The 13920-nt window shown below is 42.6% G+C and overlaps 1 protein-coding gene across 1 annotated transcript in view; it reads right to left on the bottom strand.

Moving 5' to 3' along the window:
* Nucleotides 1-13920, bottom strand: part of LOC137428581 (receptor-type tyrosine-protein phosphatase delta) — a 417416-nt gene that overhangs the window by 68352 nt on the left and 335144 nt on the right. The window contains exons 24-25 of the mRNA XM_078777195.1: nt 3918-4203; nt 2008-2186 (exon numbers count right to left, since the gene is read on the bottom strand). Coding sequence (XP_078633321.1) covers nt 2008-2186; nt 3918-4203 — 465 coding nt within the window. The remainder of the gene's footprint in view (nt 1-2007; nt 2187-3917; nt 4204-13920) is intronic.

Raw genomic sequence — 13920 nt, 5'->3', positions numbered from 1 at the left:
TCTTGTTCTCGTACAATACAGAGCTTTTTGGACACTCATTTTGTTATTAATGGTGAAGTGCACAAGTGTGGAGCTTTTTAAATGAGGGAAAGACTGAGCTTTCACATTCAATCATGAAGTCTGATTCTGGAATCAGTCCCCGAAACTATATGTCATGCCAATGCAAATTCCATTTCAGTGGCTGTCATTTCCATACTGTCTCTGCACAGGCTAATGAAAAAGTCAGACTGTTCCTTATTTCCCAGACTCGGTGGCACAATGGTTCGAGCGTCTGCCCTGAGTCTGGGAGCTCGGTGGTTAAAATCCTGGCCGAATCATATACCAAAGACTAAAAAAAAGAAAATGGTACATGCTGCTTTCTTTATTGATGATCAGCATTTAAAAAGGATAGGAGAGCACAGACAAAGAATGCTGTGAAGACAATGGCAAATGATCACTCTACCCTGGACATGCTGCTTCTGCTTCCCCAACAATGGATGGAGGTCCTCAATGCCAGACATGAGATCAGAGCAGTCTCCCTTGACATATCTCGAGCTTTCGATATGGTCTGGCACCCCGCTCTGCTCACCAAACTCTCTTCTTATGGTATCCATGGCAATCTCTACTCATGGCTCATGGACTTCCTCTCCTGTCGTAATCAACGTGTGGCTCTTAATGGAATTCTCTCATCTACACTTCCTATCCAGGCTAGAGTTTGTCAAGACAGTGTTCTGGGCCCTGTGCTTTTTCTAATCTTCATCAATGATTTCTCTGACTCTGGAAAATCCTCTTTATCTTTTTGTTGATGACTCCAACCTCTGCCGTATCACATTTCAGGGAAGGCTAACAGACATAGCATCAGTATTTGAGGTCCTGAGTTTTATCATGTGGTTTGATAACTTGAGGGTGACAGCCTAAAGGTTAATGTGTGGTGTGTCCTAATGCATGACTAAGTCATTGGATCATTCTTCCTTGCTGAAGTCATTATCAAGTCTGACAACTACCTGGATATGTTGGAGAATTTTGTAGGATTACTTGATCCCATGGTCTATAAATGTAGGATTTTGTAGGATTTTGTAAGATTTGTAGGATTTTGTAGGATATCCATAATTGGCAAACCTGCCAACAGAAGTCATTTACCCATGGAGTACCCACACAGCAGAGTCCTATAAGGTGTGATTTTCTCAATGAACACTTCAATGATCGATGCATTGGGTGCAACAACAAAAACAACCACCTTTAGAGGCCATCTTTCCCCGCAGAGCAGGAGTTGGCCTTTTTTGCCCAACGTGGTCCCCTTTTTGAAGCAATGTTTTATGGCCGGATGCCCTTCCTGCCGCCAACCCTGTAAGTCACCTCTTGCGACACACAGGGAATTACCAGTGAACTGGTACTCAATTTGCCGACCTCGGAAGGATGACAGGCTGAGTCAATCCTCCTAGCGTTAATTCAGCGATCAACCGGGATTCAAACCCAGGATCCTAGGATCCCAAGCCGGCACCCTAACCGCTAAGCCAACACCAGGCTTTGGGTGCGATGAATTGCATTGGGTGCGACGGACCAATTCTAAGTGTTCGCCAGAAATAACAACTCTGGTTGTTTTTCTATAGGGTTATGTATGTGAAGGACATGGTGTATCGAATAAGGGCTACCAATATTGCGGACCTGAGCAAGAGTATTAGGGCTGCAATCAAGACTGCAAATGCAGGAATGCTGAACTGAACCTGGAAACAGATCGGGTATCATCTTGATATGTTACGTGTGATAAGCAGTGCCCACATTGATGTTTACCGATGATGATGACAATGATGATCTTGCCAAATCAATAAATCAAGACAATAAAGCTTTGTGAAATGTTCTTTCACATGCAGCAAAGCAATCGTTGTTTCCCACGTCATTATTTGTATTCATTTTAGTTTGACTTTGGAAATAGTAATGTGTAGACACACCGAAGATGATCATGAAGAGACCTGCAAGGCAAAATATTTTAAAGGCAGAAAATCAACTGACGCCAAAAAGCTGCATTACCGGTAGCCATCAACGAAGCTCGCATTGATGTAATCGGAGCCTTCAACGCCACGGATGGGAAGAAGGCAGACTCGTGTAGACTCGTACGGGAGGACGTTGACAAGCCGATTCTTAAACTTGTTGCAGGGAAGGTTTGCTGTGATGAACCGAGAGGTCTGTGGCTTGGAGTTAAACAGGCGCTGGGGGTGTGGATTTAAAGATAGACCATGGGATCAATGTTCATGGATAATTAATGTCAATACTATTGTCAATATAACATTCATATCACAATTAAATTATTCGATCTCTCTCACGAACGGCTTAGCAGTCATAGAGATTCATAGAGTCGCAGTTGATGACAAATCAGGAAGCATCCTGATCGATCAAGGTCGTCAACCCGATGATAAAGCCAGTGAAGCTATTTAGAATTTGGACAAACTCGTATTAAACTAAAACGGCACTAGGTAGAGTGCATACCTCTGCCAGGCTAAACAATTTACGTTTTATACCTCACTGATAGGCCAGGTCTGGATTCGGACTTGAACCAAAATCTAATCAGTTTGTTCTCGACATCTAACCAACTCATCCACCCAGTTTTATCAAAATAATCCATAAATTTTTAAGATATCCTGCTATGTATAGTTTTTTTTTTGCCCTATCTCTCAATGGTGAAAAATCACTTAAAACATTCTCAGATCCAGATCCGAATTGGGATTTTAACCAAAATCGAATCATTTCGTCCTTGTCTCATAACCAACCCGTCCACCAAATTTCGGCCGAATCCGAACACAACGTTTTGAGATATCCTGTTCACAAACAAGCAAGGAGACAAACAAACAGATAGGTGTGAAAACATAACCTCCATCCACCTTCGGTGGCGGAACTAAAAATCTCATCTTGCCAAAGGATGTTATGGGATCTTAAACATCCACATTGTAGACAAGATAGCCACATTGACATATTCTCTGAACAAGGGTATGTCCTACAATACAAGTGCCCAATGCGGGCATTTTCACACATAGCACTTTCATCTGAGTCCGTTTTGTCAAAAATGGAAGAAAATTCGCTCATTGTTGAACATGTCATGAACACAAATGTCCTACCACCCCATCATGATAATAAGTTGTCCCATGAATAAAAAAATATCCCGTGGGGGACTGATGGATATTTCCCCACAACATCTGAGAAGATTTTAAAAGAAATTACCTGAATTTGAGGTGAAACTCCATTTTCAGCCTCTTATACAGGGGTGGATCCAGATGGGGAGCACAACTCCTTGTAATGTTGTGATGTATCATACCAAATTTGATCCATATCGTTAGGGGAGGGAGCCCGTGGCCACCTTTTCAGGGAAGATACAGCCATGGGGAGCACAATTTAAGGTTAGGGCATTGTCACAATGCCGCATGGCCGGTTTGGTCTGGAACCAGTTGTCGGATTCCGAGAAGATTTTTGAATTAAACACCAATATTTGGGGCAAAATACCCATTTAACACCCTCTATAAGACAGCATCTGGATGGGGACCACACCCCTAGGAGAACTTGCTGACCTGATGAATCACACTAAATTTGGTTCGTGCAGTCAGGTAGTTTGTGAGGAAAATATGTTTTAGTCAAATGTTAATGGACGCACGTGCGGATGGGCACCGGGACCCACTGTATGAAGTTATTTCTGAGAAATAACCTAAAAATTTAAGCAGGAAATAAAGGACAGGGATTTGAAGAAAGATAAAGGAAGTATCACAGCAAGATGAATAGGGAATGAGAAAATTCTGATTATAAAGCTATGAGAATTATTCAGCAAAATACGTTAGTGAATTCTTCTGATATCGAGAACAGAAAATAATAAGCCCAAAAATGGATAGAAATACACAGACGCATTACTATAAAGATGATCATCTGCACAGGTCTTCCTTTCCATCCCAATCCACCTTAAACTCAAGTTCCATCCCAGTGGCGGTTTCTCCGGGTGCCACCTGCTGCAGCCGCTGCAGCGCAGTGTGCAGGGCACGAGCTGGCACCTCTGTGCAACCGCACACCACGGCCTCGCGCAGGGCCTCGTGCACAAACGCATACTGTTCCTCCGTTTGCACCGTGTAGTTTCGCTGCGTCCGTAAACATGTCACAAGTCCATAGACGTCCACGGTATTTTCATGCCTCATGCGCTCCAGCATTGCGTCCAAAACGATGAAGCAACCAGTGCGTCCAACTCCAGCACTGAGGAGAAGGTGAAAGCGACATGAAAGTTTACGATAGGATAACAGGACCAAGTCATATGATATCTTGAAGAGGGAAATATAGAGATAGGTCAGAATTTGGAGGAGGTAATATATCTATGTATGGCCATGGAAAATAAATAAATATATATATATATAATCAGATGTACATTTCCTTTTATTTTTCTACATATATTGTTCGAATGCCTCAACAATTGTGTTCACGTTTATGGCTCGATAGGATAAATGTCCCGTAAGTGCTAAAGAATGTAGAAAGACAAAGCAGGGTCGATAAAATAAATAAGATAAAGTGGAGTTGTTTTAGAAAGGGAAAAGAAAAATAAAGCGAATGAGGCAGCGTGTTTGTGTCTGTCAAACTTGTTCAACATCGAGCAAATTAGTTTGTGATTGAGAATGGGGTCACACCATCTTCTGACAGTTCATTTAAACCTGATGGGCAAATGGCCACTTCAATACTTCGTGTGTTAACACAAGTAAAGGGTATTTTTTGGGGGGTTTCTATAATGTGCCAGAGGAAGACGTTTGGCTTTTACTTTCTGACAAAGTCACCACAACGTTCCTCCGACAGTGGTGGCCTTTGCCATGCATGGTGTGCCGTCTGTATGAGCCATTTTCCCTTGTCCCTGTGATACCATGACAGTGTTTGAAAAACTCTAGCTCATTAATCAACAAACTTGTTTGGTGGCATACCTCAAATTTACACAGACTCTTTCTTCTTGGCTTGTCATTTTAGAATCTGAGTTTCGGCCAGGTGTTTGCTGTCTGAGTGAATTGACTCTGAATGAACATCCTTTGAAGATTTCCATCTCCCTTATCATGGTGCAGTGCAGCAGATAATTTCTCCCTGTAGCGGATAATTTCCTGGCCAGGGTGGAAGTTCTAAGCATTGACATCACACTTTGGGGGGGGGGGGGGGGGGCGTATTATTATTGTGGCTCCTGAGTCTGCCCTACAGGGAAGAGATCATTGGAGTATCTGCCGCTCCTGCCTCTTCCATCATGCTGGCCACCCCCTGCACTGCTGGCTGTTCACATCTTTGTGGATCATCAGTCTCAGGCTCGCAATTATCACAATATGCAACTTCTACCATGCAGGCTGTTTGTCTTGTGGCTGAGTTTCCAGTTTTCCTTTGTTTCTCTGTTGTCCATTTTTTTTGTCCAATTTCCTATTTACAAGGTGTTTTATTTGAAAGATTCTGTTTCCTTACTCATGATTTTACTTATAATTTACAATGCCATGAGTGGTGCAGGAATCTGTTTGTACAGTATGCTTACTACGGACAGCATATTTTATCTTAATTTGCTCGATTATTTATTATATTCTCAATGTGGCTCTTCCACGTGGCTTAAGTTTGTATGTAAATGTAAAAAAAAACGAAAAAACAAAAAGAATATTAATTATTAAAAACAAACAAACGCAAGACAGGTGTTTCGAGATGACGAAAAAGACGATTTACGTGATCACAATCCAGGTGAAAAAATAGCAATAAAAAACGTGACTTGAATTGCACAAGTTTTGATCAAATTAATTTTAATACACCATTATGGTTTGTTCACAATATCTTCACCACAATGCAGCTATCACAGCTTCACCACAATACAGCAAAGACGGGCCCTTTAGCTAGTTGTCTATAATTATATAATCATAATTATATATAGACTTGGCATTTAATATGGAATATTTTTTTTGTGGGGGTGAACTTACTTTTCAAGATGTCTTAGAACCAAAAGTTCATTGGAATTATGTTGAAATTATTCTAGATTTTGTTAATGTGACCTTTAAAAGAAACAAAAACCACATTTGACATTTTGAAACAAATAAATTGATCCTTGAAAGTGATGTAAACTGATATCGAACTCAATTCATGGACAGTACTGTGTTAAACTTCTGTACGTTTTCCAGAAGTATCTCTTTATTTTGCACATTAGCCAAATGTTTTTTTTAACAAAAATAAAAGTTAAATTACGACTGGGATTACGGACAGTAAAATTACAGTTCAGTACTTCGTGTAACCCCCACGAGCATTCAGGAGAGCACGTACACGTTGAGGCATGCTGTTCACGAGATTTGCCAAGGTTTGGACAGGAATCGCTTGCCATGCAGTGACAATAGCCTGCTGCAATTCACGCACAGAGGTCGGCTGCTGGTCCAAGTGGTCGATTTGACGCGTTAATTCTGCCCACAAGTTCTCTATCGGATTCATATCCGGGGACATGGCAGGCCACACCATATGCTCTACACCACGGTCAGCAAGAAAGTGTTGGATCATTCGAGCATGATGAGGCCGTGCATTGTCATCTTGGAAGACAAAGTTTCCTCAAAAGGCTGCACGAGCAAATGGAAGCAATGTTTCTTCCAGAATGGCCCTGTACTTGAACTGGTTCAGGTTTCCATTCACAACAACCAGGTCAGTTTTGCCCCCTGCATGAAAAGCAGCCCAAACGGTCACCCCACCACCTCCATCTTGGACTCTTGGCACTATACAATCTTTGTTGTAGGCTTCATGCTCTTGTCTGCACACTCGGACGCGGCCATCGTGACGATAGACCAGAAATCTAGACTCGTCACTGAAGATCACGTGATTCCAGTGTCCTGGCTGCCATTGACGGTGCTCTCTGGCCTACTGCAATCGGCACTGGTGGTGTTGTCTGGTCAGGCATGGCTTTCTCAGGGGACGCCTGGCACGATAGCCTGCTTGAACCAGTCGTTGGTTGACTAGCCTTCTGGATACAGGCACATTTGTCAGTTGCTGCCACTCAGCCCTAAGCCGATTAGCTGACTTGGTACGGCCATTGCGGACTAACCGGTGAAGCTGGCGATCATCCCTCCTTGTGGTTCTGCGGGGACGTCCTGGTCTCGGTATTGGAGTAGGGACACCCCTCTGAGCATTTCGTTTCAGGATCTTTGACACCTGACCTTGAGTGATGCCATACTGCCGAGCAATAGCACGCTGTTTCATGCCGTAAATTCGTAAAGCCACCACTCCATGACAAACAGTATTGTCGAGTTGACGGACCATCTCCAGAGGAAGCGGCAATAACTTTTGGAGACGTGCAGCAGTTGTTTTCCACTAATACAGAACGCAACAACCCTTGTATACCCGACTGTGAAGCCAATCATCAAATGCACCTGTCCGTACATTTTGCCACGCCACCTGTGATATAATCCTGTTGTTGACTTCTTGCTGCGACAGACAATCAGTGACATGGTTATTTTAACAAATAAATCACCAAAGTGAAAAAGAATTTCACCAGATTGATATACTGAGTTAAGTAAGTAAACCCAAGTCAAGAAAAAAAAAAAATTCCATATTAAATGCCAAGTCTGTATATATATATATATAAAGCTGATTTATGTCTGTGGGTGGGTCATAAATGCCATCCACCCTGCAGGCCATGGCTTCCCTTCTCTCCGCAAACCTGACAAGAACCACCTTTTAGCCAGGACACGCCTTTCTAGTTTCTCCAACGGCTCATCGACCAAACGCCATTCTCCACACAAAGCCGCGTCACATTATGGGACTGGGAGATCAAACGTAGTTACTTTCTGTCTGCTGAACACAGTGACGAGTCGCTTACAACTCGATTTTTGCTCACTAGGATTAATGAAGCATTGCAATGACTTACAAGCAAAATGATATCCCATGTTTGCTTCCACGTGAGACATTAAAAAAGAAGGCCCTGCACATGACGTCATCACGCAGCGAATTTTTTAAAAATTTTTTAAATACCTTTTAACTGATGAGAGGGAACCAAAAAGCTCTGGAATGTATATTTTATTGTTGAAATCTTTGTTTAAGTTTCGTACCACAACAAATATACGTGCTGTAAAGTAATTTTCTGAAAGGCGTCGCTACGTGTGACGTCATTACCTTTTGTGTGATGACACGTTCGGCCTAAATCCTGAATGTTGAGTTGAAACAAACATGTGCACGTGCAAATGTGAGACTCAACAAGAATGGGAAACTTGCTTTGATAGCCTATGACAAAGCCAAGCTACTCACCGATTGCAATGATCTGTTATGGTGGGTGTCGGAGGGAATGGGGGATGGAGGGTGGTGGAACAATAAATTCATGATTTCAGTAATTTTCGGTTATTTTCTCCTTTTCACGCTCTTAAACATTTGCGTCTTGTAAAATATATAAAGCATAATAAAATATAAAGCTGAGTTTATGTCTGTGGGTCAAAAGCACCGCCCTTTCTACAGGCGACGCCTCCCCTCCTACCCCCCCCCCCCCCCCGGGAGTTTCCACCCCCGTTTCTCTCTCAGCGTCTGGGGAAGGGGTGGTGGGAAGAGGCAGGGGAAGAGCAGAGTCAGATTTATGTTTAACAGGGCCCGGGGACATTAGAGTAGGAGAGTTCCCCCTACCAACCTCGAAACGTAGTGGGAAGAAATAAAAAAACAATAAAGACCTGAATTGCGTTACTGTGTATAGTTTATACTCATTTATTTCGCCACCTAATTGCATTAAAACCCAGCGATAATAATAAAAATGGACAATACTAATTTTAATTTCAGAGATATGGAGGTGCGAAGTCTTTCCAAGATGGCGCCTGTACCACGTGACTTATGACGTCATAATTATCACTAAAATTCTACAGGAGGAGGCGCTCCTATAGTGAAAATTTCATGCCAATTGGACCAAGCATTGCAGAGAAAAAAATGTCAAACTGATCGGACGAAGCGTTGTACTTGTCGAATTATGACGTCATAACAAAGGCACCGATGACGTTAACATTAACATATCTTATTCTCCATGTAGAGTCCTTGACAATGAGCCTTGCTTAGTTGTTTTTTTCCCCATTGAGCGGTTTCGGACATATAGAGGTGCGAAGTTTTTCGATTTTTCCAAGTTGACGTCCATACCACGTAACCTATGACGTCATAATTATGAATAAAAAAAATTATACAGGCGGAGGTGCTCCTTTGAAAATTTCTAGTTTCCGCCAGTTGCATAGAAAATACATTTTTAAAATGCAGACACGCACATACGCACGACACGTACGCAACCAATCGCCTAGCCCTGGTTTTCGCTCTGCGAGCGCAGAGTTAAACAAAAAAAACAACAGTTTACAACTGCTCATTCTCAACTGATAATTGGACGGCACGTTCTTCATAATCATCAAAATCATTACGAATGTTTTGAAGATCTGATTTAAGAGATTCCAGTAATTAGTGACAGTTTGATGTCTTCTGCTTAGATTGACTTAATAGTTGCATTAAATCTATCCAGCATTGTATCCGTTATAATAAGATTATAGAAAGCTAAGGATAATGCCACATTATAAGTTTCGGCATACTGTATGAAACAATTCTATTTGTCGTTCGTGATTGCGTCATTTTGACGTGATGATGCCATTCCTCCCATAAAAGGTCATGTGTGTTATGTCACTCATTGTTTGGTATTACTGTTTGTATTTTTAATTAAACTAGGGCGTGCCCGTACGTGGGTGCAAAAAAACATGCGTGCAAACAACAACAACAAAAAAAAACTTTGAAACCACGTGGCAGTAACGACCACAGAACCCCCCCCCCCCTCTATTTACATGAAATGGTTTGGTTCATTCGCAAAGCCAAAGCGAACGGCTTGCGAGTACGGTAGAACCCCCCCCTCTATTTACATGAAATGGTTTGGTCCATTCGCAAAGCCAAAGCGAACGGCTTGCGAGTACGGTGACCATAGCTCGGTAAATACTTCTCCGATTAATTTCAAACCTTGAAAAGGCACATCCTCGGGTCCCCAGCAATATACCTGGCAAGTTTCAAGTATATCGGACCCGTGGTTGTCGAGAAACAGCGGTCACAGACAAACACACAGACACACACACATACAGAGATTACTGGAATTATAGATAGATGTTGGATTATTTATATTAGACCTTGAATTCCTGTCTCTCATCTCTGCTCCACTAACAAGGGAATAAAAAAATACTAGCTTTATACATAAATAAATGTATTTATTCTGGTATTTTTTTTGCATGTCCATCGTATGCTTTTTTGTAGCCCCTCTGGAGTTTAGGCCCTGGACAAATGTCCCGTTGGTCCTCCCCTAAATCCGGCCCTGGGGAAGGGGTGGGAGGAGGAACCTGATGTTCGCCCGGCAACGCTGGGTGCCCTGCTCTTGCCCCCTCCTTTCTCCATCCCTCCTCTCTCTCGTGCCCCCCTCCCATCTCTCTCTCCAGGCTCTCTCTCTCTCTCTCTCTCTCTCTCACCCTTCTCTCCCTCTCTTCCACCCTTCTCTCTCTCTCTCTCTCTCCCCCACCCTTCCTCTATCCCCTACCCCTACCCCTCTCTCTCTCTCTCACCCTTCTCTCCCTCTCTTCCACCTCTCTTCTACCTCTCTTCCACCTCTCTTCCACCTCTCTTCCACCTCTCTTCCACCTCTCTTCCATCTCCTCTTCTTCTCTTCTCTTCTCTTCTCTCTCTCTCACCCTTCTCTCCCTCTCTTCCACCCTTCTCTCTCTCTCTCTCTCTCTCCCCCACCCTTCCTCTATCCCCTACCCCCCTCTCTCTCTCTCTCTCTCACCCTTCTCTCCCTTTCTTCCACCTCTCTTCCACCTCTCTTCCACCTCTCTTCCATCTCCTCTCCTCTCCTCTCCTCTCCTCTTCTCTTCTCTTCTCTTCTCTTCTTTTCTCTCTCTCTCTCTCTCTCTCTCTCTCCAGGCTTTCTCTCTCTCTCTCTCTCTCTCTCCAGGCTTTCTCTCTCTCTCTCTCTCTCTCTCTCTCTCTCTCTCTCTCTCTCACCCTTCTCTCCCTCTCTTCCACCCTTCTCTCTCTCTCTCTCTCTCTCCCCCACCCTTCCTCTATCCCCTACCCCTCTCTCTCTCTCTCACCCTTCTCTACCTCTCTTCCACCTCTCTTCTCTCTTCTCTTCTCTTCTCTTCTCTTCTCTTCTCTCTCTCTCTCTCTCTCTCTCTCTCTCTCTCTCTCTTACCCCGTCCTCTATCCCCTACCCCTTTCTCTCTCTCCCCCCCCCTCTCTCTCTCTCTCGCCACTCTGTCTCTGTTTCCCCCACCCCTCTTGCTCTCCCTCACCCATCGCTGTCTCTCCCCCACCCTCTCTCTTTCTTCCCGTCATCTTTCTCCCCACCCCCTCTCTCTTAATATTCCCATCAGTGAAGCGACCTCGCGTTACCCGGCAATGCCGGGTACCTCTGCTAGTCTATACTATAAGCGAGCCATTTGTGTCTGTCTGCCTGTATGTGTGTCATCATTTTTACAGACATGGCCAAACGGATCTTTGTCAAACTTTCCGAGGTTCATCAGTGAACGCAGGGGATTGTTTTCGGTAAGAAAAGTTTAAAAAAATAAAAGTTGGATTTTTTGGGGATTTTATTTTAAATTGATCTATATAATAATAGTACCTAAACTTTTGTAACTACATGAAAGGTAATATTAAATGATCACTGACACGATTCCTTAGTGGAAGTGTTTTAGGCCACCCCAAAAAAAGACCGGCAATACTGAGAAGCCCTGCTGGTAATTTCAGAAATAAAAGTAGAACACATACCTCCGCCAGGCTGAACAGTTTACGTTTTGTATCCCACTGATAGGCCCGATCTGGATTCGGATCTGAACCAAAATCAAATCGGCGTGTCCTTGCCACCGAACCAACTTATTCACCAAATTTTATCATAACTCGTCATTAAAAAATTCTCAGATCCGGATGCGGATCTTCACCAAAATCGAATAATTTCGTCCTTGTCACACACTCAACCTGTCCACCAAATTTCGTCCTTGTCACACACTCAACTTGTCCACCAAATTTCGTCCTTGTCACACACTCAACCTGTCCACCAAATTTCGTCCTTGTCACACACTCAACCTGTCCACCAAATTTCGTCCGAATCAATCCACAAAGTTTTGAGATACCCTGTTCACAGACAGACAGACAGTCAGACAGGGGTTAAAATCAATGCTCATATATTCATCGTTGTAGATATCATGACAAAATGTGAGCAAAGACAAAACCATCAGCAGAAATGATTGTATTTTGACATGGATTACAAGGACATTAGGAGAGAATGATCAAATTAAGAGTATATGGGATTCCAGTATATGGGAAACACGGGCCTTTGGGATCGCAGCATCATAAGCCCTGGTTTTAAAGAGAATACCAAACAGGCCCGTGGCGATTTTGAACAATATTGTTTGTATGTTTTGTTGTTTACTTTACACTAAACAATAACCACAGCATTGGTACAAGGTGATATTCAATCAGAATTCAATTGGCAAATTGCCTGCAAACAAAAGCTTACAGGATTAAAAAGGATTTTAAAAAGGGTAACATGTACGAAACACAAAAACAATATAACTTGATATAATAATCATCGTAAGATGCAGAATAACAAGAGGGAAAATGTGTACGAGTGGTGAAAAGACAAGACATTTTAACATGTATTTCTGACTATAAAATAGGAGTTGTGTGGCAGCTAGAAACTGAGATATTACATCTGCAATTCGCATAGAAAAACCGTTTAAATTCATCTCACATATAAATCAGTGTTAGCTTCGGGTCTTTCAAGCAAATCATTGCCAGTTTGTAGGCTATCTCTCTTCCTTCATACTGTTGTGTATCTTTGGTCTTGCTTACCTTGGATGCTGTTCAATGTTGACATCCAATGGAATTTAATTTCATGGGACACAGCTGGGAGGGCATTTTAATGAGGAAATGTTTTGCAAAAACATTATGAATAATCCATTTTAACATCTCCACTGGTTGGCTGTTTATTGCTGCCTCCAAAATGAAGTAAGCTTACATGGCACGTTCAAAAAATCCTACAAACGAGACACTCACAAATGTCCAATACTTGCAAAAAAAAGTTAATGAGGTACATACATTTACATATTTTATCACCAATTATGTACACTTGTATAATATACTATAAGAGAGATGTTTGTCTGTCTGTCTGTATGTGTCGTCATTTTTACCTCCGCCACCAAAGGTGGATGGAGGTTATGTTTTCACCCCTGTCTGTCTGTTTGTGAACAAAATATCTCAAAAAGTTGTGGATGGATTCGGACAAAATTGGAGGAGATGTAGCGTATGTGACGAGGACGAAATGATTAGATTTTGGTGAAGATCCAGATTCGGATCCGGCTACTAGAACGTTTTAAATGATTCTTCACCATTGGGAGATGGGGCCAAAAACGATACATAGCAGGACATCTCAAGAAGTTGTGGATGGATTTGGACTAAACTTCGTGGACCGGTTGGGTGTCTGACAAGGACGATTCGATTCGATTTTGGTGAAGATCTGAATATGTATTCAGATATGAGAATTATTTAATTCTTTAAGTGACTCCACCATTGGGAGATAGGGCCAAAACGATACGTAGCGGGATATCTCAACAATTTATGGATGGATTTGGAAGAAACTTGTTGAACAGGTTGTGTGTGTAACAAGGAAGAATCGATTCAATGTTTGTGAAGATCTGGATCTGGATCCAGCTGGTATAATTTTTTAAGTGATTCTTCACCATTGAGTAATATGGCCAACCAGGCGGACGTATTCTCTCTACTGAGTGCCGTTCTAGTTTTCTCAGAGATGGCCAAACGGATCTTCGACAAACCTTCAGAAGTTCATCAGTGAGTGCCTGTAATCTGAGGAGTGTTTAAGGCAAACTATTTTTTTATGGCATAGCCTGCAGGGCAATGCCATTCAGAACAGCGTTAGTCTGTCTGTATGTATGTATG

This window comes from Myxine glutinosa, chromosome 1, assembly GCF_964187855.1.
Source record: "Myxine glutinosa chromosome 1, kmMyxGlut1.1, whole genome shotgun sequence".
NCBI classification, from domain to species: Eukaryota; Metazoa; Chordata; class Myxini; order Myxiniformes; family Myxinidae; genus Myxine; species Myxine glutinosa.
The sequence above is the reverse complement of the archived record's forward strand: the minus strand, read 5'-3'. Positions and strand labels throughout refer to the sequence as shown.